Below are 23,705 nucleotides of genomic sequence, written 5' to 3' on the forward strand. Positions count from 1 at the left end.
CTGGATCCGTCGACAGGTGGTTTTAGAAGCGGCTTCAAAGCCCCCCACTCCCGTTTGCCGCGCTCACTGCACGCCAGTGTGATCGGGTGCAGCAGGAAAGAGCATCAATTAAAAAGCGCCGCTGCTCGTTCGTCAGCTGCTGAAACAAATAATTATCGCCCTGAGTAAATAAAGACTCTGAGGCACTGGATGCCATTAGTCGGTATACAGCGATAAAGCTCCCATTAAACGTGGATGCGTGTTTTCCTTCTTTGTTGGATTATTTTTCTCAGATTGCTGCTTTCTTTAAGTGGCCATAGATGTAGATCTGGGTCCTGAGACTGTTTCATGCAGGGATTTAAATAGATGCTAATTTAGCCGCTTAAACGCATGCTGAATGTGGACCGTGGGGTGTCTCTGGGCTCTCCAGGAGAGACCCTGCCACCCCCCGGCACACTAGAGGGGGCCCAGGAGGAAGAGGCCAGGCTCTGGGGCGGATGGTGAACAGATGAGAGTAGCTGGGCCCACCTCCATGGGTTCATGGCTAATTCATCAGCATTGTGTGCTGCTCCTGCTGGCGTGCGCCGGCTGAGGTGGCTTTCGGAATAGTAAGATGAGCCCTGCGTTGTGGGTGATGCCAGCATTGCCTTTAATAACATTTAAGAGATATATAAAAATATGCCTTCAGTTTCAGTGCCCATTACAATGCATCTGAGACATGGGACAGGGCCATCACACGTGGCCATTGCGTGCTGAGCTGAAGCTCTCCCCCTCATCCCTGCAGGAGGTGCAGAGATGCACGGCCGACATGAAGATCACGTGGGAGCATTCCAATCACCCCGACAACAAGCATAAGAACAGATACATCAACATCGTAGCGTGTGAGTGGAGTAGCGGTCCGGCGAGCCGGCGGGCTTCGCTTTCAGGGGCTCTCGTCAGAGGAGCATTTCCATAAAAGACCGTTGTCATGGAAAAATTAGAATGATTAAAACCCCACTGCTCTCCTTCCCTCTCCCCTAGATGATCACAGCAGGGTGAAGTTACGCCCGTTGGCTGGCAAGGACGCCAAACACAGCGACTACATCAATGCCAACTTTGTGGATGTGGGTCTTGTTCTTTCCTCTCCTTTGAGTTGTGCACAAAGAAACAGCTGTTTCTGATGTCTGCGTGTACGTGTGCGTGCGCCTGCTGCTTCATGACGGGCTGTCTGGCTGCATGTCCTGCAGGGATATAACAAGCCCAAGGCCTACATTGCTGCACAGGGACCTCTGAAGTCCACCTTTGAAGACTTCTGGAGGATGGTCTGGGAGCAGAACACAGGGATTATCGTTATGATCACAAACCTTGTAGAGAAAGGAAGAGTATGTATGCCGCTATGAATGCTAAACTGTCCTTTTTCATCTCTTAATTCCTCACGTCAGACCTGATTGTCTCTTGGGTTAAGGATTGTCCTTCTCGTCCAACAGCATTAGCTTTAAACATGAGCTGAGGTCATTTTTACTTATCAAAATGCAGGGGCGTATACAGGGGCAGGGCCACAGGGCACAGACCCCAGCTGACAGCTGATTGGCCCCCCGAGTACCCCATCCCCTGTCACTCACCGAATCAAAACATATCATTGACTAATGGCAATGTATGAATCATGGTCCATCTTATGACAGACCATTGATTATCTTAGAATCACTCCTGTTGAATCGTGGTGAGATCTGAGTGACCATGGGCTCACCAGTGCTGGTTCTGCTGGTTCCCATGGACTCACCAGTGCTGGTTCTTTCGGCTCTTGTCCACAGAGGAAGTGTGACCAGTACTGGCCGACGGAGAACAGTGAGGAGTATGGGAACATCGTGGTGACGCTGAAGAGCGCCGAGGTGTACGCATGCTACACGGTCCGGCGCTTTACAGTGCGCAACACAAAAGTGAAAAAGGTCAGTTTCGGGTCGGTGGTTCTAAGAATCAGACTCTCACCTTGACTGGTCCTACTGGTCAGTCTTTCACTTGGTAATCCCCAGCTACGGATAACTTACTGATAGCTGACCAGCTGGCAGGGGTGTACGTGGGGGGGCACTGGCGCCAGCTGAAAGCTGATTGGCTCCTTGATTGCTTCTGCCCCTGTCACTTACCAGTTCAGACCACCATACCATTGGCTAATGTTAAGCTTGATCCTTCTGCATGAATTGCGGCCCCTCCTGTGCCCTCCACCTCAGATAACCGTAGAATCATCCCTGCCATCTGGTGCCTGGATTCAAACTCAACTTGAAAACGTTTGTTGCCCTGCTGTAGGGTCAGAAGGGGAACCCGAAGACCCGGCAGAACGAGCGGACTGTGATCCAGTACCACTACACGCAGTGGCCTGACATGGGCGTGCCAGAGTACACCCTGCCAGTCCTGACCTTCGTGCGGAGGTCCTCCGCCGCCCAGACACCAGACACGGGACCAGTGATAGTGCACTGCAGGTAGCGCCTGAAACCACATGTCCTGTAGGGGGTGCTGTTCTTGCTGTGGCCTCGTGTTTTATTGCCTTAGCATAAAGGCACGCTCACAGCGCCATACGTACGACTCCCATTTGCTTAGAAAACTGATATCTGGCTCTGGAAGGTTTAATATCCCTTCAGATAAGTAATGGAGTCTTTGTATGTTCTTGTGGAAGTTTACACTGTCCATATCAGAGAATTACTCATTACCATGTGCTGTCCTGGGTTCCTGATGGATATTAATATTATAGATGATTGTATGATTACATGAATTGGCCAAAATACTGCTGCTGTCCAGTGGAAAAAAGATTAATGAATTTTTTCTGCATTGAGAGTGATGGGTGTGATGTCATCTGCACTTAGCACTTAGATAATGATCCTTCACAATGAGTCAGCTACTGCTGCCAATCATTTACTGTATTGAACTTAAAGTGCTCCTGACTTACCGCGGCCACCCCGCTTCCCTCGTATCTCCCGGTGTCTGGCCCGTCACGTCGCTGGCCCCCTCCCCTTCAGTCTCCGATGGCCTTGCCACCTCCTCTGTTAATCGTTACACTCACCCTTTTGTTCCACTTGCCCTCAATCCGTTGGGTGCATGCTGAAATGTCAGTCTCCGATTCGCGCTGAGGAGTCGCTGTGTCTTTGGCTGCGTTTTCCTGGTGGGGCGGGGGGGGGGGGTGTTAAACGGGGCTCCACGTGCATTTGAGGATGGTGGGGGCCGGACAACGATGCTCTCTTGCCTTTGCCCCTCCTAGCGCCGGCGTCGGCAGGACGGGGACATACATCGTCATCGACAGCATGCTGCAGCAGATAAAGGAGAAAGGCACGGTCAACATCTTGGGCTTCCTGAAACACATCCGGACCCAGAGGAACTATCTCGTGCAGACAGAGGTGTGTGTGTGAGCGCTCCCTGTGGCCAGCCAAGTTCCTCACCTGTCTACTTAGATAGATAGATAGATAGATAGATAGATAGATAGATAGATAGATAGATAGATAGATAGATAAACAATGTATTCATTTCTTGTACTTGAATTTCTTCAATTTATGGTTCGCTGCCGCTCTCCGCGCCGTATCGCGGCCGCTCTCCACGCTGTATCATTTCTCTCTACAAGGATTTTGTAGCTTGAGAACAGTGGTTTCATGTACTGGCCTTCTAAGGTGTAGAAGAATCTAAGGGATTCTTCTGCGTTTATTGGACATACTGTGTTGTCGTTACCAGTTTCCACGGTCTGGAGGGTCCCAAAAGGTGGTTGCGGTGGGGTATAATCTGCCGTGAAGTCTTTCCATTTCAGGCGCTAGGTGATTTATCAGGCGACTGAATGGAATTTTTGGTAGCGATCTGACAGTAGCCAGAAATAAAGGCGACACGTATGTGCGGTACGACCCATACCGGGAAGCGGACTGGGCTGAATGGCTGCTCTACCTCATCCCAATGTACAGGAGCAGTACATCTTCATCCACGATGCCTTGATGGAAGCTATTCTTGGCAAAGAAAGCGAAGTGCTTGCCAGTCAGCTCCACAGCTATGTCAACAGCATCCTCACGCCAGGCCTGGGGGGCAGGACACGTCTGGAGAAGCAGTTTAAGGTCAGAACCCCCACACCCACCGCACTGGCTGCTTGTCACCTTCATGGCTGACAGTTTTAAATCTGTTTCAAAGACCTAATTGGTGACACTTTGAAAGATGGCTCCTTGTATCCTTACGATCTTAAGACGGCTCCTTAAATAGCAGCATGAATTGAATGAAAATTAAAAGAAAGCCAAAAGATTGCCATGCTTTTTTGGCCCATTAGGGAGAGTCCTGTGGGCTGGTTGTCATGGCAACAGTATCCTCCTTTTGTAGCATACGGTCCAAGTCGTTGCCGAAGGTAACGGCAAGAACAGATTTAGGATTACCCTCATTATTCTAATGCTAATGTGATCTGTATCTTGACAGTGCTGTTATCTGTATATGTTCACGGAAACGGTGTGGTTGTTTAACTAAACTGAAATCAACGCATTTGAAACACTATTCGCAATATATATTGCTAATGCTTTCTATACGCTATGATATAGTTTATATGTAAACATTTATTTTGTTTTCTAATGAAAATATAGTTTGAATGTGCCAAGCATATGATCCTTTTATATTTCAAATGCAATTGTATAATTTAAGTGTCCATATAAATGACTGATCCTAAGATGAAATTCATGCATATGGATATAAAACAAAGCAACTGGAAAGTGGAATAGAAACAAAGGAGATCTATAAGTAACAGAGCCTCCAATGAACCATGGTAATCAAGGGGTGCCTCAGAGGCCTTTTTGGGGTCCATAACTTTTTACAGGATATTAAATGAAACAAGAATATTAAAAGTGTAATTATCAGTCAGCAGGAAACGTGTAATGGAACAGACAATAATACATTTAAAATCTGGACATTTAGCAAATTAAATTCTACACGGTCGAAACCAAGGTAATGCCCTTGTATTATGTATTTACATTACAGGTATGGGGAAATTGTATCTTATCAAGGGAAAGTCTTGAATTAAGGAAGTCGTGCCGTGTTTGTTGTTTTAGTATCGACTCTTGCACGTTTTGGACATTGGTGCCCTAGGGCTGCCATGCACAGACAGGCTAACAGATGTAAATAAATGGGGACGTGATCCAAACACAACCTTCAGGGTTAGGGTTAGGGCACTAAGATCATCAGCAGAGCTGTTAACATGGACAAACGGCTGCTACCCAAATATCAAAGTCTCAGCACCCCCGGAAGTGAGCTCTATATCAGACGGACGGACCAACCCTGGACAGACAAGTGTCAGCAATCCAAAGCAGGTAATTTTTTATTGTGTCCTCTGTAGAATGCATATTACTATTGGGTGAATCCTACCAGCTGAAATGATTCATTATCCTGTAATTGTAGGAGAGGGAATGTGTACTGCAGGAATGCATTACCAATCTGTTAAACATGCAAACTGACTGCGGGACTGACTGATGTGATCCTTTGTGATTGTGCAGCTATTTCTAAGCGAGCAGTAGGTCCTCTGGGCCACACTGTGGCCAGTTTGGCCCCAGAACCAGCAGCAGCCAGCTGTCTTATCAGCTGGACAGCAGACATATGGCTAAAAGCTCAGACCGCAGATCGCCACTCACCCATTACAACAACAAATAGCTTCTCTGCCTTTGCTGGAGTGGCTCTTAATATGATGCGCTCATCAACAGTTTGTCATAATTCAGTAACTAAGTTTCAATAAAATACCTTCCTAGGTAATTTGACAACCTATCCAGTCAGGTCACTTCATTGACTTTCTGCGAAGTTCATGATGCACTTGTTAGTTACTTTCTTTGCACTTTTAATGCATTGAATGATTATCCATTTGCTTATCTGATGCATCCAAACAGCTGTCATATCAAAGAACTAATTTGCAATTAATCCAATAAAAAAATGTAAAATTGTAAAAGATTGTAAAACCTTCAGCGGTAGGGCTCCTGTTTTAATGAACAGGCGTCTGACCAGATTGCAGAGCTGTTATTTTGCTCTGCCTACACTCGGATTATTTTTAGCTTGGCTTACTGTAAATGATGCTGCTGATGTCTGAGTAAGTGCTGTCCTAAGTCTCTGTATATCTGTCATTTATCAGTGTCACACTGACCCCTGTGTGCCTCTCTCTCCCCATGCCTGGGTGACTCTGCACCTGGAATGATCCTCTGCTGAGGTCCAGCCGGAAAGTATTCTCCCCTGCTGACCACAGAGCTAAAGAGCGCCATCGTACCCCGGCTCCGTCCCGGCGGCCTGCCTCTCACTTCTGCAACGTTAGCTTTCCCAGAAGAGCCAGCCTGGCCTGTTAAGAGTTTCCTCTGGATTTTTTGTTCACTCTCCTTCATTGTCTTTTATTCTTTTTTATTTACCATTTGTATTTAAATCCCATATGGTCTTAAAACACTGGGGCTTGAGCAGTTTAAAGAGACTTGTTAAGTTGAGCCATATCAAATTAGATTCAACAAACAATAAGGTAAACAGGAAATCCAGACTGATTCAAAAACACAAGGCCACAAATGGAAAAGATGTTCAAAAATATGGAAAGTTCCCACAAATGATGGTGGGAGTTTGGGTTTAGCTCTAGTATAAGCTGTTTGAAAATCACATTCTTTGGATTCCTGCATTAAATAAAGTTCTGTCAGCACTGAATAAAATATCTGTCAGTAGCCTCTGTCTCGTGTTTAATAGTTATGTTGTTATTCACCCTGCATCTAATGAACTGACAGGAAAAACGGCTCACTTGGATCTAATTTTGGGTTTGGACAGAGGTGCGGATTTATTAAACACATGTCGAGGATTTGCATAATTATTAGCTTACATCCTGGCTCATTGAGGCAGGGTGTGCTAAACAGAATTCTCCCGTGCAAAAAATTCACCTGTCTAATCTTTATAATTAGAAGTATGAAAACTCTCTGACTAACTGCGAGGTTGAAAAGTCCTCCCTTAGCACGTAATATGATATATAAATTTCCATCATCCTTACAGCCAAACTGTACAACATGTGGGAGATAATCTGCAATGGAGCTTCAACTTCCAGCAGATTACTAAGAAAACATGTTAGAAGAATCATTTGGGCACCGTTACACATTAAACACAGTGGTCCCTGAAATGTATCCTCCAAGAACTGGGAAATACAAACAGCGCGTATGATTTGAGTGAGAGGCCCAAACAGCCAAACGGCTCTGGGTCTCTCCGCTCCTGTCCCCGCGTCCACACATAGAGCGTATGGTTTGAGTGAGAGGCCCAAACGGCCAAACGGCTCTGGGTCTCTCCGCTCCTGTCCCCGCGTCCGCACATAGAGCGTATGGTTTGAGTGAGAGGCCCAAACGGCTCTGGGTCTCTCCGCTCCTGTCCCCGCGTCCACACATAGAGCGTATGGTTTGAGTGAGAGGCCCAAACGGCCAAACGGCTCTGGGTCTCTCCGCTCCTGTCCCCGCGTCCACACATAGCGCGTATGGTTTGAGTGAGAGGCCCAAACGGCCAAACGGCTCTGGGTCTCTCCGCTCCTGTCCCCGCGTCCACACATAGCGCGTATGGTTTGAGTGAGAGGCCCAAACGGCCAAACGGCTCTGGGTCTCTCCGCTCCTGTCCCCGCGTCCACACATAGCGCGTATGGTTTGAGTGAGAGGCCCAAACGGCCAAACGGCTCTGGGTCTCTCCGCTCCTGTCCCCGCGTCCACACATAGCGCGTATGGTTTGAGTGAGAGGCCCAAACGGCTCTGGGTCTCTCCGCTCCTGTCCCCGCGTCCGCACATAGCGCGTATGGTTTGAGTGAGAGGCCCAAACGGCTCTGGGCCTCTGCTCCTGTCTCCGTGTGCTCACTTAGAAAGCTTCGTTTCGCTTAGCAAGGCCACATCGAAGTGCTCCAGCGCGGAGCAGCAGACGGACGTGTCTCTAATGGTTCCCCGCCACTGTGTCCCCCGGCCTGCTTTGTTCACTCTCCCCTTTCAAACCGTCTGCACTGCATTCTGAAAGTGGCGCTGGTCAGCACTGTGCCAGTTCCTCTTCTGTAGCATGTCGCTGTCATCTGTCGAGTCCCTCGCATCGCTTTCTTTTGTTTTGTTTATCACTTCATGTGATGTTATTAGCTGATGTTAGGCCATGCGTGTTATTGGGACACAAACATCAGATATTCCCATCTGTCTTCAAACATGTCGGTCCCTGATGCAGCGTTTCCCAACCCGGTCCTCAGGGATCCACAGACGGTCCATGTTTTTGCTTCCTCCCAGCTCCCTGCCAGACAGTCCAAAATCATGGACCGTCTGCCGATCCCTAAGGACTGGATTGGGAACACTGCCCTAATGGATATGCAGCCGTATCGGAATTCAAATATCCGCACGACTCTGGCTGAGGGTACAGCTACTTTCATAGTTTAACTGGTGATCCCATGGACAGTCTGTGAGTCTATTACACTCTCTCTTCCCCTTTGCCTTCTCAGTTGGTGACCCAGTGCAACACCAGATTTGTTGAATGCTTCAGTGCCCAGAAGGAATGCAACAAAGAGAAGAATCGCAACTCTTCCGTGGTGCCATGTGAGTCTATGTGTCATGATGGATTATGATTTAGTGTCATTTTGCATTGTGCTTGTTTCGCTTGTATTGGTTGAATTGTGGCCATGAGACGTCACTCGTTCCTGTCATATCTGGCACTGACATCAGCTGAGAATTTTCTGTCTGTCATATAGCAGCTTAAATGTCTTAAACTGTCATAATGGTGCGTTTTGATTTCGATACTCAGTCACTCTTTCCAAGATTTTATCCATCTATTTTTCAGCTCGTGTAATTCATAGCTTTTGAAGTTTCTCTGGATAATATGAGCTGCCAAGTAAACAACAATGAATACTGTACATCAACCCCAGTTGCTTATTAACCAATGTAAATACTTCTGTTGCATGCGATTGAGTGTGTCTGTGTTTTCTTTCCAGCGGAACGAGCCAGGGTTGGCTTGGCACCACTTCCTGGAATGAAGGGCACTGACTACATCAATGCCTCTTACATAATGGTTGGTCTGATTTGTATTGTATCATACATTAACCATCCTCCATGTAGTAGCAGCTCATATTGGCAAAGGTCAACAGCAATATATGAAGTTGTCAGTGATGATCCTTTTCTGTTGATTGGAAAATAAAGACTGTTTCATGCGTCTGGCTTTTCGAATGGTAAATGTGGGAGTCCAGATGGATTTATGATGAGATAAAACTCCCCTCCCCTGCAAACATCAAACAGTAATGTCTGACTTTGTTTATTATTACGGAACAGGGTTACTACAGGAGCAATGAGTTCATCATTACCCAGCATCCCCTTCCTCACACCACTAAGGACTTCTGGAGGATGATTTGGGACCACAATGCACAAATTATTGTCATGTTGCCAGACAACCAGAGCTTGGTAGGTATTACTTTCATCACCTCCTCAGTCGATGTTTTCTTTTCAATTAAGCGGTTATATGCGACACAGAGCCAGTTTGTATCCTGAGTCTCAAAAAAGAAATCACACGTTGTGTGAAATAAATTGCGAAGTGCTGTTTAAGTGTCAGCAGCAATATCAGGGCTTCTTCCCAGCTGCATGCCTTCACTGGTTTTTTTCCAGTGCTCTGGGATTTTCTTTTTCCCCGCAACCGGGGACACATTTCACACCATCCCTGGAGATGTAGCAAACTAAGTACATTAGCGTCATTCTGTTGTTCCGTTTTCATAGTTAATAGTCTTGTTGGGGGTGTAATGAATTTCTCAGATTGTAAACTGGAAAACCCAGGGGCTGAGGCTCACATTTAGTTTACGGGGCTGGTGTTCTGTCCACACAGGCCGAGGACGAGTTTGTGTACTGGCCTAGTCGGGAAGAGGCCATGAATTGCGAGGCCTTCACCGTCACGCTCATCAACAAGGACAGGCTGTGCCTCTCCAATGAGGAGCAGATCATCATCCATGACTTCATCTTGGAGGCTACGCAGGTATGGCAAGCTACTCAGCCACCTACAGGGCAAGATGGGAAGTGACATCTTTGGATTTATTTAGATATTTCATAGATGAAATCAATAAATCTGCCACTTTCCAGCCTCTTTTCTCAGCAGTACATCAGGGATAGATGATGGATTTATTGTCACTCCTGTCAGACGAATGTCTGTGTTCCCGAGGCATCGGTGCGTCAGCATGTTTGCGCTTTCGCTTCCACCCCCCAGGATGACTATGTCTTGGAGGTTCGCCACTTCCAGTGCCCAAAATGGCCAAACCCTGATGCTCCAATCAGCAGTACCTTTGAGCTCATCAACGTCATCAAGGAGGAGGCCATGACCCGAGATGGACCAACCATAGTGCATGACGAGTACGTGGCAGGTCGTATGCACACCGGGTGCTGTGAAAAATCAATACCCATTTGCTGCACCGTAGTCCTGCGAGTTTAGCAAGTGCCATATTAAGTGGGTGACGGCAATGATTTCTTGTAAATTAATCACCCGCATTAAACTAATAACCACATTTCTGTGAAATGTAACCAGTTGTGTCGGCAGCTGGCTCAAAACTACGGCTGCAGATGTAGCTGAAAGGGTCTCTTTGTTAAATAAACGTCCAGCAAGCAGATGTGTATAGGATATGCCCCAGGACGCAGTTAGTCGTGTTTATAAATGAATTTCTTGTCAACAGTCCAACTAAGCATCTTACTCTGGTGGTTGAGAAAAATTGGTCTTGCCATTTCCCAATTGATTGCACCAATAAACTCCATTCTCATCATGGAGTATTTCACCATCACTCCTGCAGTCATCCTTCACTGGCTATTCTGTTAAAGGTGTCACTGAGGTCCTAAAATCATAAAACAGCATCTTATTATACTGTAAGCTCTAAGGTTTGCCTTTTCCACCTTTAATAAACATTGATGCCTGAGTAAATCTTACAAAAATGAGTCACTGCAGGCTCAGAAATGGATTTCAGCTGGATGCTGTGTCATATTTCCCTGTACACTTAGTGGCCACTTTATTAAGTACACCTGCCTTTTATCTACAGACCAGCCTGAATTTAAGGCAGGGATTCGAGAAGGTTCTGGAAAGCTGCTCAGTTAATGAATGCATAAAAGAATCTACAGATACACACTGGAACAATCTTCTTACACAGTAATAGTTTAGTCATAGTTACTCATTACTGTCACTAAGATCACTTGAACGAAAGACATCAGTTACTGTATGTTTATCAGTCAGAAAGTCTCACAATTTTTCAAATGTTTTAAAATGAAAATGTAAAAACATGCTACCCTGCTTTTCCATAAACCAGATACAGGTGCTTTTCTGTTGACCCACGTCCACCTGGGACATCCCGCTGTGTCCTTCTGACCCGATTTGCCTCCATCGCTTGCCCAGGTTTGGAGCTGTCTCGGCGGGCATGCTCTGCGCCCTCGTCACCTTGTCCCAGCAGCTGGAGAGCGAGAATGCAGTGGGGGTGTACCAGGTGGCCAAGATGATCAACCTCATGAGGCCTGGAGTGTTCACTGACATTGTGAGTATAGTGCACTTAGATGCTTCACTGTCTCACCTAGAATGATTTAAAAATGGAAGTAGTTTGGCATTCAGTGGAAACATCTACCGCCCGGTTACATGTTAAAGTGTGTTTACCATGGCTGTTTTTGGCTCTTTGATGACTTACACCTTTTGATGTGTTACTGGAGAAATTTCACATTCAGTGGTACAAGAGCTGGGCCCCAGGATTGGGACCAGTAAACTTCCAGTTAGAAGTGCACGTGCTTCACTGCTGCCACCTGCTGTTAAAATATCACCAGAAAAATGTTATACCACAACTGACATGAAGTCACTCTGCTCACATCTTTCTGAAAAGAAATCTGACAGGTTTATTACAAAGCTGTAATAAATCTTTTTTTTTTCTTAAAGTATGTGAATTTTTAATGAGCACACAAAGAATTTGAGGCTCTGGATTCTTTCACAGTTTCAGTGGCACCAAGAGTTATTCTCTCCCTTTAGAAGGACCATATGTTTCATTTTGTTATCGTCTCAGCTGACATAAGATACATGGGTATTTTTAAAGAGAAATAAGACTGAGTAGTATGTGCTTGTATCTGTATAAAACAATGTTTTACATACTAATGAACTGTTCATAGCTTCAGGCAAGTTTTGAAAAGTGATTTTTGGTGAATATCTGGTATCGTTAATATTTGTTTTCCCCTGCCTCTGTTGTGTTTCCAGGAACAGTACCAGTACCTTTATAAAGCTATGCTCAGCCTGGTCAGCGCCAAGGAGAACGGAATGAGCCCCATGTCCATGGACAGAAATGGCACTATTGTGATTACAGACGAATCGGACCCTGCAGAAAGCATGGAGTCACTTGTTTGAAGAGGACTTTGGCACGAAGAGGCACTTAATTTGTAAAACTTCAAGGACTAGACAGACTTTTTTGAGGCCTTTTTTGCCAGAATCTTGGTTAAATGGAAAAAGAACCTGATTACTTTTTTACACTGATAAAAAGTTTTTGATATTTATTTTTGCCATTTTATGTCTTAATGTTATCCTACTGAGCGTTTGCACCTGTCTTTAAGTTCACACGACGAAACACAGTTTTCTCTAGTTTGCACTATAATGTCAGTGTTACTGCCTACAACCCAGTTGACATTATCGGTCACAAATCCACGCTTTCCCGGTTGGTGGCCACGCCCCGCTTGTTTGTTTTCGGCCAATTGGAGACGAGAAGCTTCGATCACGCGCTCCCTGCCGCTGAACGCGCAAAATGAGGATGATGACGCGGCCACTCCCTATGCGCCGTGTTACCGAGTAGCTGTTCGCGGCCGTACAAGATCAATTGTACAGAAAAGTGGTGTAATGGTTTCCAGGAGAAACATAGCTTTGAAAACCACGGCGGGAGGGACTACCATGCCCTGTTCAGTAACGACCTGTCTTGGACTAACGTTTGGCCTGGCATAACCCTATACAGCATGCGAAGGGAAGCGGGTTAAGCTGCTCGGCGACTGGTCGCGCTGATCTGGCCCACCTTGGATTTCAGAGCTTAATGTCTCCCATCACTGGCTTAATGTGCTTCAGAAATCACAATGGAAAATCATATAACAGTAAGCAATAGGGTCATTATTTGGCATCCGAATTTGATTTCATATTTTTTATTAATAAGTCAAACCCATATTTTCATTTTACATGTGGCATTTAAACCACTACTGTGAAATGTACTTCTTTTTGCAGGCTTCTTTTTAAAATATATCCTTAATCCTCTTAACGTGTGGTTTTGTAGACTTCTTTTGTCGGCGAACCTTGGAACAGATTCTCCTTGGTTCTCGCTTAAAGGATTTGACACAGTGAAGACAGTTTGCTGCTCCCCCCTTACCCTCTAGCTGCCTCTAGGCTCACCTGTCTCTCTGTCGCTCCTTTTACGTGTCTTTCTACCATGAAGGTAGCATTCAGTGTTAACATATTAAAAAGAAATAAACATTTTGGTTTACTTATAAATCGGTGCTTACTGAAAACCGGATGAGTGAAATAGCTCGTATGGATATAATCAGAGACCACAGTTTTGTGTAATTAATATACATAATTTCATTGAATTGTTTGCTTCCTTAGTTATCTCAACCCAAGTGCATTCAGTGTTGCCGAGAACGTTTAAATTGCGCGTCATTTCTCAACGTTTTGACCTCTGTGTCCCCGCCCACCTATGATTGTACCGTATGTCATGTAAAATGTGCCCCCTACTATGGTTTAAATGGAAAACAAGGTGGAGAAAAAAGAAGAGCAGACACCGACCTCATCTCTCGAGTGGTATATACACCGGCCCGAGGCCCAAGGTGACCTACCCATCATTCCTCTCCTGCTGTTTCAGAGGCGAAGTACTCCCAGCACATTCAAGGTGGAGTCGCAAAACGTGCGGCTCCCTTCCCTGTGTCCGAAGGCCGCCACGCATCAAGCGGCAGACTGTACTCATTCCAGGCACAGTGGGACTCTGCGGCTTCAACCTAAATGGGAAAGAAAAGGCTGTTATCCTTTTGTCACACAGCACAACTGCCTTGGCGTTATATATATTTTTTTATTTTTTTTAAGCATAGCGACATATAACCTGGGGAAAATATAATGCATCAACTCTACCAAAGATATAAATGCATTTCAGAAAGGAAAACAAAGCTTTGTTTGGTCATTTTTTATATTTCTGTTTAGTCGAGGTTGTGATTAAAATTAAACGATTACATGTGTGCTTGACATTCATTACTGGCAGAGGTGTGACATTATCGGCATACTTATACAGACTATCTACTAATTAAATTGTATTTCGTTGCGAATTTTTATTTAACTCAATTAATTTGCCACAGAAATATGTGGGAATAGTTTACTCTTTTAAAGGTGTTTTTTCAGAGCCGCGGGTGCTTTTCTTAATTTAACTGGAAATAGATAAAAAAAATGTGATGTTTTGAGGTGGAATGTCAAGTCCGCCCTTCATCAGTGTCACGCTGTGGCTGATCTTTAATCACGTACTGTTCTCTTTATATTATTTGTTTTTCTGCATACGGATGTGGCTGAAAATTGAGTTATTCAGTATTACCCAGTGAAATGTTATTTCCTTATTTTCGTCTCCTTTTTATCTCCTTACAAGGAGGCTGTTTAATGAAGTCGCAGCTCCAACATTTGGGGATAGACGCGACTTTCGATCATTCGTCACCCTAAGCACTACTGAGTTACAAGCCACCGGTTTGGATTTTTTTTTTATTATTGTAATTTTTTGCTTACCATCCCGAACATTCCTTTTTGTTACATACGCTATGAAACAAACTCTAGTGTCTCATAAAATTAAAAATGTACATATTTTGTTGTTCCAATAACCATCTTCTGGAAACTTTGTATCTATGGTATATAATCATAGAATTTTATATTTTCGTATGAAGCTATTTTTTCCCTAGTTTCTGCTCCGTCATTGTTCTGTGGTGAATATGTGGGGAAAAGTCTCTCTCTGTGCATTGAGGTAGTGATTGTCATCACATACCAAAAAAATCCATAAACATCCATGCCTATACATCTCCCTTTCTGGCAGTGATTGTGGTACTTTTTATTTCATTTTCTTTTTCAGTTATTATTATTATTATTATTATTATTATTATTACGTTGTCAGTGTGTGCAATAGAATAGATCTAGTGAGTCACTGAATAAGTTTGTCTCATTGGCCCATTTGGAAAAGGTGGGTGTTTCTCTTCTTTTGTAACCAGAAAAAAATGTTTTGTTGAAAGCTATATAAAATCATTCTATTATAGTGTTATTTAATATGTAAATTGTATTGCTATACATAAAATAAAATATGGGTTTTGATGTACTTTATGGAAATTTTCGTGTGGTCCATAAATCCCAGTGAAAAATCTAATTACGTTTTCAGTTTTGCTCGGTTGACTAGGGAAGACAAATGTTCTCTAAAGGAAGAATTTGTTTTCTGCCATATTTATGCAACAACTGAAAACCTCCACAGATGCAAAAGCGTTACTCTCTCCTGTCATTAGAAAGAATGATTACTCTTTTCTGAAGCGCTTTCCTAATGACGCTCAATGTGGCCCAGTTTCATCAAGGTTGATGTCCCCCTGAGCAGCCTTTACTCCCAAATGTCATTCTTTACGCTGGTGCAAGCAGACGTGGAGATGAGCAAAGAGGGAGCTGAACATCCACACTGCCACCTGTTTAATCTACCTTTTTAACTACTGTTTTTTAGTCTTGTTTTAACTACTATTAATGAGCACCGTTACACAGTCAATCTGTTAAACATACTGCCCCACAAAGAATTATTATATTCCGCAACTCTGTTTTCAAAGCACCATGTTTTCCTTGCTGTTACTTACTAATGAAAAACTCATTCAAAAAAATAGGCCAAAATAGCATTTTTAGTTTTCCAGGGCTTAGCATGTCCCTTTGTGAAATGCATGGGTTCAAACACAAATGGCTTAACTACATGAGGTCTCCACTGGAAAGCTTGAGGTTACATTACACTGCACATTTGGTTAGACCTTCTAAAGACAGATATAATATCACCTTAAATAAACAAATAAATTTTCATGTATAAATGTGATAGATTATTCTGTTTTATAAATTGCACCATCTAATTTTTAATCCTGCTACCCAAGCTAGAGGTACACTAAACAGTTAAATGACACCAAATGCCATCCAGGGTGAACTGTGCTCCGCATCCTGTGCTGGACAGGTGACCCTCACCCCCACAAAGATAATGCAGGACAAAGCATGCATTGTGTAATATTAACACTAGAAACTGTCGTCATAGATGGGGTACAAGGGATAGGAAATTAAAAAACAAGCTATGTTATTTCTATTTTTAAAAAACAAATTAATATTATTTATGTTACATTGGATGCTGATTTTTTTTCCCCTCCCGGGGTCAAAGAGCACCATCTCATCTCTCCTTTGCTGTAAATGAAGTAAATAAACAATAAATTGCAATGAACAGCTAAATATTTCTCCTTTACCTAAAATGTGTCTGTTTTTGAGAGTTTTAATTAACACTTCTTAATTCCTCCATATGGTCATTTAGCAAACATCATTTTACCCCAAGCACTCGCTGAAAATATCATGCATAATAATATTTTGTGTGCTTTATAATGATAATAAAAATATTCATTGGACTATTATTACATTTTGTGTAAAGAGTAATGGAGAAACACCAGTGACTGGAATGACAACTTGACGGTTTCCTTCCAAACAAAATGAGATATTGTATACAAGAGTGCCCACTGCTGGAGATATGACTGAAGTGCAGAATTAAGGATGATAAAATATGATCGTCATTGTTGGGGGACAAAAAGGAGTCAGATTCAATTTTTCAAGCTAGGATTCTGATCCACTTAAAGGTTTTCGCCGTATTCATTTTACGTCTAGTACAAATTAATTCTCACTCGCTACATCCATATATGTAGGCAAATACATATTTAAATAGTGTCATCATACACATGATTTATGTCTTATACTGACAGTGAATATTACCCCAATTGGATTTAACTGGAAGGAAAAGAATCATAAAGTGATAAGTATAATAGGAAGCAAATTAAACTGTCGCCTCTGGGATAATAAAAATATTCAGAATCTGAATAGGTTAGGTTGGTTATGTTTTATAATTTAGTACAGTTAAAATTAATAAAATACAAGAATGATGTGTGTTTTAAGTTTATGCACACTTACACTGTTCTTACCTTTATGTTAATAAAGTGGGAAAATTGACAAATTGATAAAATGTGCACTCAAAAATGCAAGGCATATGGTTTTCGGGGACAGAAACTGACCATACTCGCTGCTATTCACTTGTACATCGCTTTGGACAAAACCCCTAAATTGAAGTATGCTGATCTGATTAGTCTCATTAAGTTCTTGCTTTGTTCGGAATGTGCTGTCTGGTCTCACTGGAAGCTCAGCCTTGCCCACTTACGCCTCAGTGACCCCTTGACAGCCAGATGTTTGCAGTGTATTTGCCTGACTTGTTCATCGACTTGACAAAAGTGTCGCTCAAATAAGTATATCCATCCATCCATCCATTTTCTGTAACCGCTTATCCTATTCAGGGTCGCGGGGGTCCAGAGCCAATCCCAGAGGCTACGGGCGCAAGGTAGGGAACAACCCAGGATGGGGCCACCCCTATGCAGGCTACACTCACACATTATACACACACACATGCACACATACGGACAATTTGGTAACTCCAATTAACCTCAGCATGCTTTTGGACTGTTGGGCGGGGAGTAGTCCTACCCAGAGGGAAACCCACGACGACACAGGGAGAACATGCAAGCTCTACACACATGGAGCCATGGTTGAGACTCGTGTGAGGCAACAGTTGCACCGTGCCGCCACATCACATATATGTCAATGTAAACTGAAACGCATGTGGAAGCTGAGGGTTAGTTGCAATACAGTTGACCTCACAAACATGGCGGCTGTTGCAGGATAGAATGTCAGCATTTCATTGGTTGATTCCTGTCTCTCCGCCCGTGTCTATGGATACGAAGAATGCGGATGCAAATGGGACTTGGACTTAAGTGGTGTCGGTGTATCAAACTCAGAAGTCGTCTGTTAAGTAGCTGAGAAATTTGCTGTTTGCTAAGTTGCCGTGTAGCCAGTTGGTTTATGCAAGCTGTAGAGAAGGTGGGCTTTTCTGAGCCAGCGTTACATACAGCCAGCTAACCGCTCAGTTACTGATTTGTGCTACTTTGCACAAGCAGTGCGCGTTCGTCGTGCTGCGGATTCGCATATGATCGAATCGCCGTGTACCGCGATCGGCCACTAATAAAGCTGCTTTAGGCTGCGTGCGCGCACACTTTCCTTATATGGAAACATAAAAAATAACAATGTGATGTTTTAAGATTGTTGTGCGTTTTATTGAACAAATTCCGAACCGCCAGATCGCCGCCTTTCATTAAAGTTAAACAGTTTCTTTTTGCTTACGTAAGTTCACATTATTTTTCTAAGTGAGAAAAGCCTGCTTGTCTTCTGAGATGGCAGCTCGTTTATCAGAAGAAATTAAATTAACCAAGAAACATGAAGAAATGTGAGTAACTTTCGCTGTTTCTTATTAATTCAGCGCGGCACCGTCATGATTAATGTAAATCCATGGGCTGCGCATGGTACGAAGATAAATGTTCAAACCCTGGTGGATTTAGCGATGGCAGCATTGAAATGGCCCCTAATGTACACGTACATGGAAAAGTTTTACTGCTTTACATTAAAAGTAAACTGAGCTAAAAGCGTTGTTTTAAATGAGCTTCCTGAGTGTTCATGCCAATTAATATTTCTGCACCACTTGTCACTGGTGAAGCATTAGTTTTTATAATTGTTATTTTGGGGAATTCATTCGGATGATAAGTCAGGCCTGTACATTTTGGCAGTAGTGCATTTTGCAGTTGCGGGTTCAAGGTCCTGCAACAGCACACACTGTTTAATCCAGCGTGATGCCACACAGAGCTCACGTCATGCTTTCTGTGTTATTATGACATTTTTTTTTTTACAACGGACAGGATATTTAACAACGTAACCTATATGTAGGGCTGGGTAATATGGAAGAAAAATATTTTATTAGGATATTTTTTTCATATGAGTCAATATCGATAATTATCATGATATAGTTCAATTAATTAGTTCTTTACTCCAAGACCATTTTTTTGCTCTTAGAATTCCCTCTAAACAGTTTCCGAACATGAAAAAAGGGGACAAGTTGAATGAGCTGCAAGTTGGAATGATTTAAAATATAAAGCCTAAGTAAATTGTGTTTCCACTGGATGGCAGTGCTTCAAGTGCTAAAATAAGTTCGTAATATTTCTAGTTTTAGTTGGCACAAGTTTTCGACAGACTTCACAGTATACAGCAGCGGTCTGCAAAAATACCGCAGCTTCACCGACGCTTTTTATATCCGTTTTAAAAAGATGTCTGCTTTGCTGTCGCTTTCTTAACCGACACTGAAAGCTTCCTCTGAGGGAGCGATTATCAATTCCATGATGCAACCAAAACAGTAACATGTTGCGTGATCCCTAAACCAGGCGTCCTTTGTGTGCAGTTTTTGGGTGAGTGACAATCCTTAGACACGCTTAGATGTGAGCCCCTCAGCCCGGGGCGGTACAAATTTGTCGCAATGGTGCCCCCTAGTGTTCCAAAGAATTCTCTGGCTTGTGAATGCACAGGCCTGATCTTCCTCTGGTGCAGCGCTGCCGGTTTCAGGAAAGCGTTTTAATTGGCGTCCGACTGATACCTGAAAACACTAGAAATGGCTTACCTTTCAAATAGCTCTAATTACTGTATTCAAATAACGCAATTAAGTGCTGAGACTGAAGAAAACCAGCATGCAGTAATACTAAACCAGCCCCGATTTCTGCATTGACCCAAGGTTTATTTTAAAACTACCCTCATTACTTTTAAGTAAATCATTTGTAAATAATTACTAGTCAAATTATGTAGTAATAATACATTATTGTTGTTATTGTTAATATTCTTGTTTATATGTAATATAAATGTGTATATGTGTATGAATGTGTTTGTGTGTGTATACATGTCATCATAATTATTAGTCACTACTTTTTATTCTTTATTATGGCATATTGTGTATCGTATTCATATTGTATCATCATAAATGTGTAGATTTCTATTAAAATAACCTTCTCCTTGTATGTACTGTCTTCATTACTTTTGCGTAATCGTCATCATTCCATACAGTGCACTTTAACTTTATAACTTATAACTGCATATCGCACATCTGTAAATCTGTTTCAGATCTGTATTATATTCAAAGTTCTATTTAAAAAAAAATGGATTTCTCCTTTTAATTTTTTTTCATATCCTTTGTAACTAGTTGCACAGTCTATAGAGTGGTTCAGGATACATTTCACTGCATGTTGTACCTGTATAACTATGCATGTGACAATTAAAGAATCTTGAACCTTGGAATCTTGAGTTTCCAGTCAGCAGCAGTTTCATCCTGACGTTTTCAAATGGCGCTTGTGTTTTTTGTTGTATATCCTTAAAATGGAGGGTAGCAAAGTGTCCATCAGTGGCCCATAACCAAAATACTGTCATAGCATGAAAGACAAGCAAGGGACGCATTGAGAAGCTTCCCTCGCTTCGTTACTGCACAAAATGACGCGAAGACTCCTTTGTTTCAGTTTAGCGAAGCGCACTGACTTACTGGGACAGATGGAAAGCGGCTGCAAGCAGCAGAGAGAAAACAGAGAGCAGCGTGTGATTTTGTGGCAAACCGCTCAGGAAAGAAACGCCACACTCCTGCAGGTATGCTGCAACGGCGCCATAGAGCCAGGTGCGGGGTCACATGATGTGGGGTCACATGATGCGGATGAGGGGGGGCTGTGCCGCTCAGGCCTAGGGGTGCGGCTGGAGATCGCTGCAAGGTGACACTCAGGGGAGCTAAAGAGAAACACGGATCTCTGGCCTCTCACGTTCACAGGGGGCCACCTAAAGAACGTCACCCTTCTACTCACTTTCTATTCCCAGCTATCAGATTCTAGCTGGAGACACTGCTGTCTGAGCATCTCATCTGTAGTCTTTGTTAGATTTTAATTAAATCCCTTGACTTATTTTTAGGATTTGCAAAAAATGGAGGAGCGTCTGAGTGCCAGACCACTTCTTCAGCCAGAGATGATTAGCCTGCAGGTAAAGCGCCTTGCGTTGCACTCGTCCTCTCCGTCGTTCCCTAAAGCCTGCAGGTAAAGCGCTTTGCGTTGCACTCGTCCTCTCCGTCGTTCCTTAAAACCTGCAGTTACAGCGCTTTTCCTTACACTCGTCCTCTCCGTCGTTCCCTAAAGCTTGCAGGTAAAGCGCTTTGCGTTGCACCTGCTTCTCTACAGTCAAGCCTCCGAATTTTGAACTGTGTGACTTTTGCACTTGCTGCTGGCTTTTAAATACACTTCTTTTCCTGAGAAATTTGTCCATGGTGCATTAAGAAGTGCTCTGTTACAGACGCGTTACTGGGAATCCGTAGAGGAGAAGATCCCGGAATGGGAGGACTTTCTGTTTGGGAGGGGGCCGCCCCCCTCTGCTCGCAGGGGGTGGTCCTCCAGCAGTCTGAAGCGGAAAGGCGCACCGCAGGATCGCTCCCAAGTCGGTGTCACGGGTCTGCCACCTCGTGCGAGCACGAAATGCGTTTCCTGACCAGAGGCACTTAACACCCAGCTTCTGCACGGAGCGTAACGCTGAGTGGGTGTTGGCGTTGGCAGGCTCCGTATGTATCTGTTTGTGGCGTTACCTTGCTCTCAAATCTAACACACTGGTAATCCAAGCCTTTGGCAACACATAGCGTTCAGGATTACAGGATAAATGTGTTTTATTGCCCTCCTGTATATAAATGTAAATTTATGTTAGGGATTTTAAGATATTAAGTGAATATAGAAAAATTGTATGTTCCATATTTTCATCAAAATTTATTTAATCCAAATCAATTCCCAGATTAATTTGAAGGTAGGCCTGTTGGAATAAAGGACATCTAAAATAACTTTTTAAATTTATATCAATAAATTTAATTTCACGTGTCTGTTGTTTTACTGCTGTTGTAAATGAAAAAAAGCTTAACTGTATTTAATATTTTGAGGAGGGTGACAATTATTAAATATTAAGTGTATCGTGTGTTTGCCACAAGAGGGAGCCATTCGCTCAACTTTGTCTATTGACATTCTATGTGTTCGAGGTATTTTGTAGTAGTTAGAAAATGATTGTGAAAAATACAGTTTAGACTTGAGTCTTTGTCCTACTAAATATGGCCATAGATTTTTTTATTTATCTGATTAGCTAAGAAGTTCTTTAGTGGGCTGTTTTTGTGTTGAGGTCACATGTGTTGATTTTATTTATTTTTACTTTTTTGATGTGACACCTTTTGCTCCAGTGGAATTGTCTTAAACATATATATAAAAAATATTTAGTGCATCTCAGCACGTATTAATACATTATTATGGATATTGGCAGTTCAGTTTTAGAATATTTACAGGTTTAAGAATGGTAGAATGAAGAATATCTTTTAAACGGTCCCAGTTCTCTTCCTTTGGGGCTGTAAAATGAAAAAACACAGAACCAGTGACCCCGTTCTTATAGAGCATCCATAAAATATTTCCTGTTCAGACTAATTGCTTTGGTATCGTCTCTTAATTCAGGTCAAGCCACAGCCCTCAGCTACTTCCCACATGTTCGTAATACTGTTCAGCATTCTGGTATAATCCACACGTTCCACCACCGTATTCTTCTGTGAAACACATTCATTGTAAAGATTCTATTTCCAGCCCTTTTGTGAAGGTCGCGATTCTAGCATCAAGTTATATCTGAGTGAGATAAATATTTTGAAGAAGCAGCATATGTCTCACGTTTTAGGAACATCGTAACAGTTTCTGACTGCTCAGAGGCGAGCCGCTGTAAATCTGTCTAACGAGTCTCATGCGGGAGCTGGCGGTGATGGAAACGGGACGCCATGAGCCCCCTACACCTGCTCTCTGAGCGCCGCACGGAGGCTCCCTTCCCCCCGGACGACGTGGCATCCCCGATCGCCCTAATTGTGGTGATCAAGCCGTGTGGCGTGACGCGGAGTGGCGGCTTGACAGACGCGATCATCCGGATGGCCGGGATTGAAGTGGCCGCGTTTGGCAGCTGCCCTTGCTCCTCAGCTGGGACCTGCTCATACCCTGGAGGTCGGGCACCAGTTGGGGCGGGTTTTTCGGGCGGAGGGTGACAGTGTAGCGAATTATCTAAAAGGGTTTTGAAGAGCAAGGTCTGGAGCCTTTCCAAATGACTAGCTCTGCATCATGTATTCTAATGGCGATCAGCCCGAGGTGCCTAAGCCACGGACGAGGCTGTCTCCACTCGCCGCTGCCTGAACCCCCCCTCATCCCTTATTGCATTCCCGGCTCCGCAGGCGCTGCCCTCGCCCAGAGTGTGAAACACTGCCGACACCTGACCTGGCACCGCAGCTCTTTGGGTCGGAGCGGCCTGAGCCCGACGTGACGGCAGCTGCTCGCCGTGTTTAGGAGATCTGATGCATGCAAATCATGGGAAATGGAAAAACCTCTCAAACTGAATGGAAAAGAATCAAGTATTTGCTGAATATTTTGCATGTTAATTAGCTGTAAATAGTATTCTGGAGAAAGTGTTACATTTTTGCTCAACCCGAGAACCTGCAGCATAATATTTCCTTTCGGCAGTGCTGGGGCTTCACCGTGTCAGGGGATCAGGGAGCCCGCCGGGTTTAGCAGCTCTGCCAGCGCTTATAAATACTGCTTTTGTCGCAC

At 43.6% G+C, this 23,705-nt stretch overlaps 2 protein-coding genes and 1 long non-coding RNA gene across 3 annotated transcripts in view; 2 read left to right on the plus strand and 1 right to left on the minus strand.

Annotated features, from left to right (window-relative positions):
* The window catches only part of ptprga (protein tyrosine phosphatase receptor type Ga), a 198,490-nt gene extending 183,228 nt beyond the window's left edge, over window positions 1-15,262 (plus strand). Inside the window, exons 18-31 of the mRNA XM_072714954.1 lie at window positions 764-860; window positions 1,000-1,082; window positions 1,206-1,340; window positions 1,770-1,904; window positions 2,260-2,432; window positions 3,206-3,341; window positions 3,891-4,037; window positions 8,411-8,504; window positions 8,897-8,973; window positions 9,231-9,359; window positions 9,775-9,921; window positions 10,150-10,292; window positions 11,317-11,452; window positions 12,154-15,262. Coding sequence (XP_072571055.1) covers window positions 764-860; window positions 1,000-1,082; window positions 1,206-1,340; window positions 1,770-1,904; window positions 2,260-2,432; window positions 3,206-3,341; window positions 3,891-4,037; window positions 8,411-8,504; window positions 8,897-8,973; window positions 9,231-9,359; window positions 9,775-9,921; window positions 10,150-10,292; window positions 11,317-11,452; window positions 12,154-12,300 — 1,779 coding nt within the window. The 3' untranslated portion in view covers window positions 12,301-15,262. The remainder of the gene's footprint in view (window positions 1-763; window positions 861-999; window positions 1,083-1,205; window positions 1,341-1,769; window positions 1,905-2,259; window positions 2,433-3,205; window positions 3,342-3,890; window positions 4,038-8,410; window positions 8,505-8,896; window positions 8,974-9,230; window positions 9,360-9,774; window positions 9,922-10,149; window positions 10,293-11,316; window positions 11,453-12,153) is intronic.
* LOC111834536 (uncharacterized) lies at window positions 11,358-13,843 on the minus strand. The gene is made up of 3 exons (XR_002836026.2): window positions 13,761-13,843; window positions 11,600-11,714; window positions 11,358-11,488 (listed from the first exon to the last, which is right to left on the minus strand). It is a non-coding gene; the product is annotated as an uncharacterized lncRNA (long non-coding RNA).
* A 2,636-nt stretch (window positions 15,263-17,898) lies between the features above and the next one.
* Window positions 17,899-22,553, plus strand: cep15 (centrosomal protein 15). The gene is made up of 4 exons (XM_023793924.2): window positions 17,899-18,484; window positions 20,586-20,709; window positions 21,022-21,090; window positions 21,397-22,553. Exons 1-4 carry the CDS (start codon window positions 18,432-18,434, stop codon window positions 21,586-21,588), a joined length of 438 nt encoding a protein of 145 aa, XP_023649692.2. The 5' UTR covers window positions 17,899-18,431; the 3' UTR covers window positions 21,589-22,553.
* Window positions 22,554-23,705: the final 1,152 nt, after the last annotated feature.

The sequence above is a fragment of the Paramormyrops kingsleyae genome, chromosome 8 (assembly GCF_048594095.1).
Source record: "Paramormyrops kingsleyae isolate MSU_618 chromosome 8, PKINGS_0.4, whole genome shotgun sequence".
Classification (NCBI taxonomy): domain Eukaryota; kingdom Metazoa; phylum Chordata; class Actinopteri; order Osteoglossiformes; family Mormyridae; genus Paramormyrops; species Paramormyrops kingsleyae.

Excerpts from the sequence above, each read along its gene's own strand:
- cep15 (XM_023793924.2), top strand. The coding sequence starts at position 18,432 with ATGGCAGCTCGTTTATCAGAAGAAATTAAATTAACCAAGAAACATGAA. Across the intron at positions 20,710-21,021 it reads GAAACGCCACACTCCTGCAG|GATTTGCAAAAAATGGAGGA; the intron begins GTATGCTGCAAC and ends ACTTATTTTTAG. Across the intron at positions 21,091-21,396 it reads CAGAGATGATTAGCCTGCAG|ACGCGTTACTGGGAATCCGT; the intron begins GTAAAGCGCCTT and ends GCTCTGTTACAG.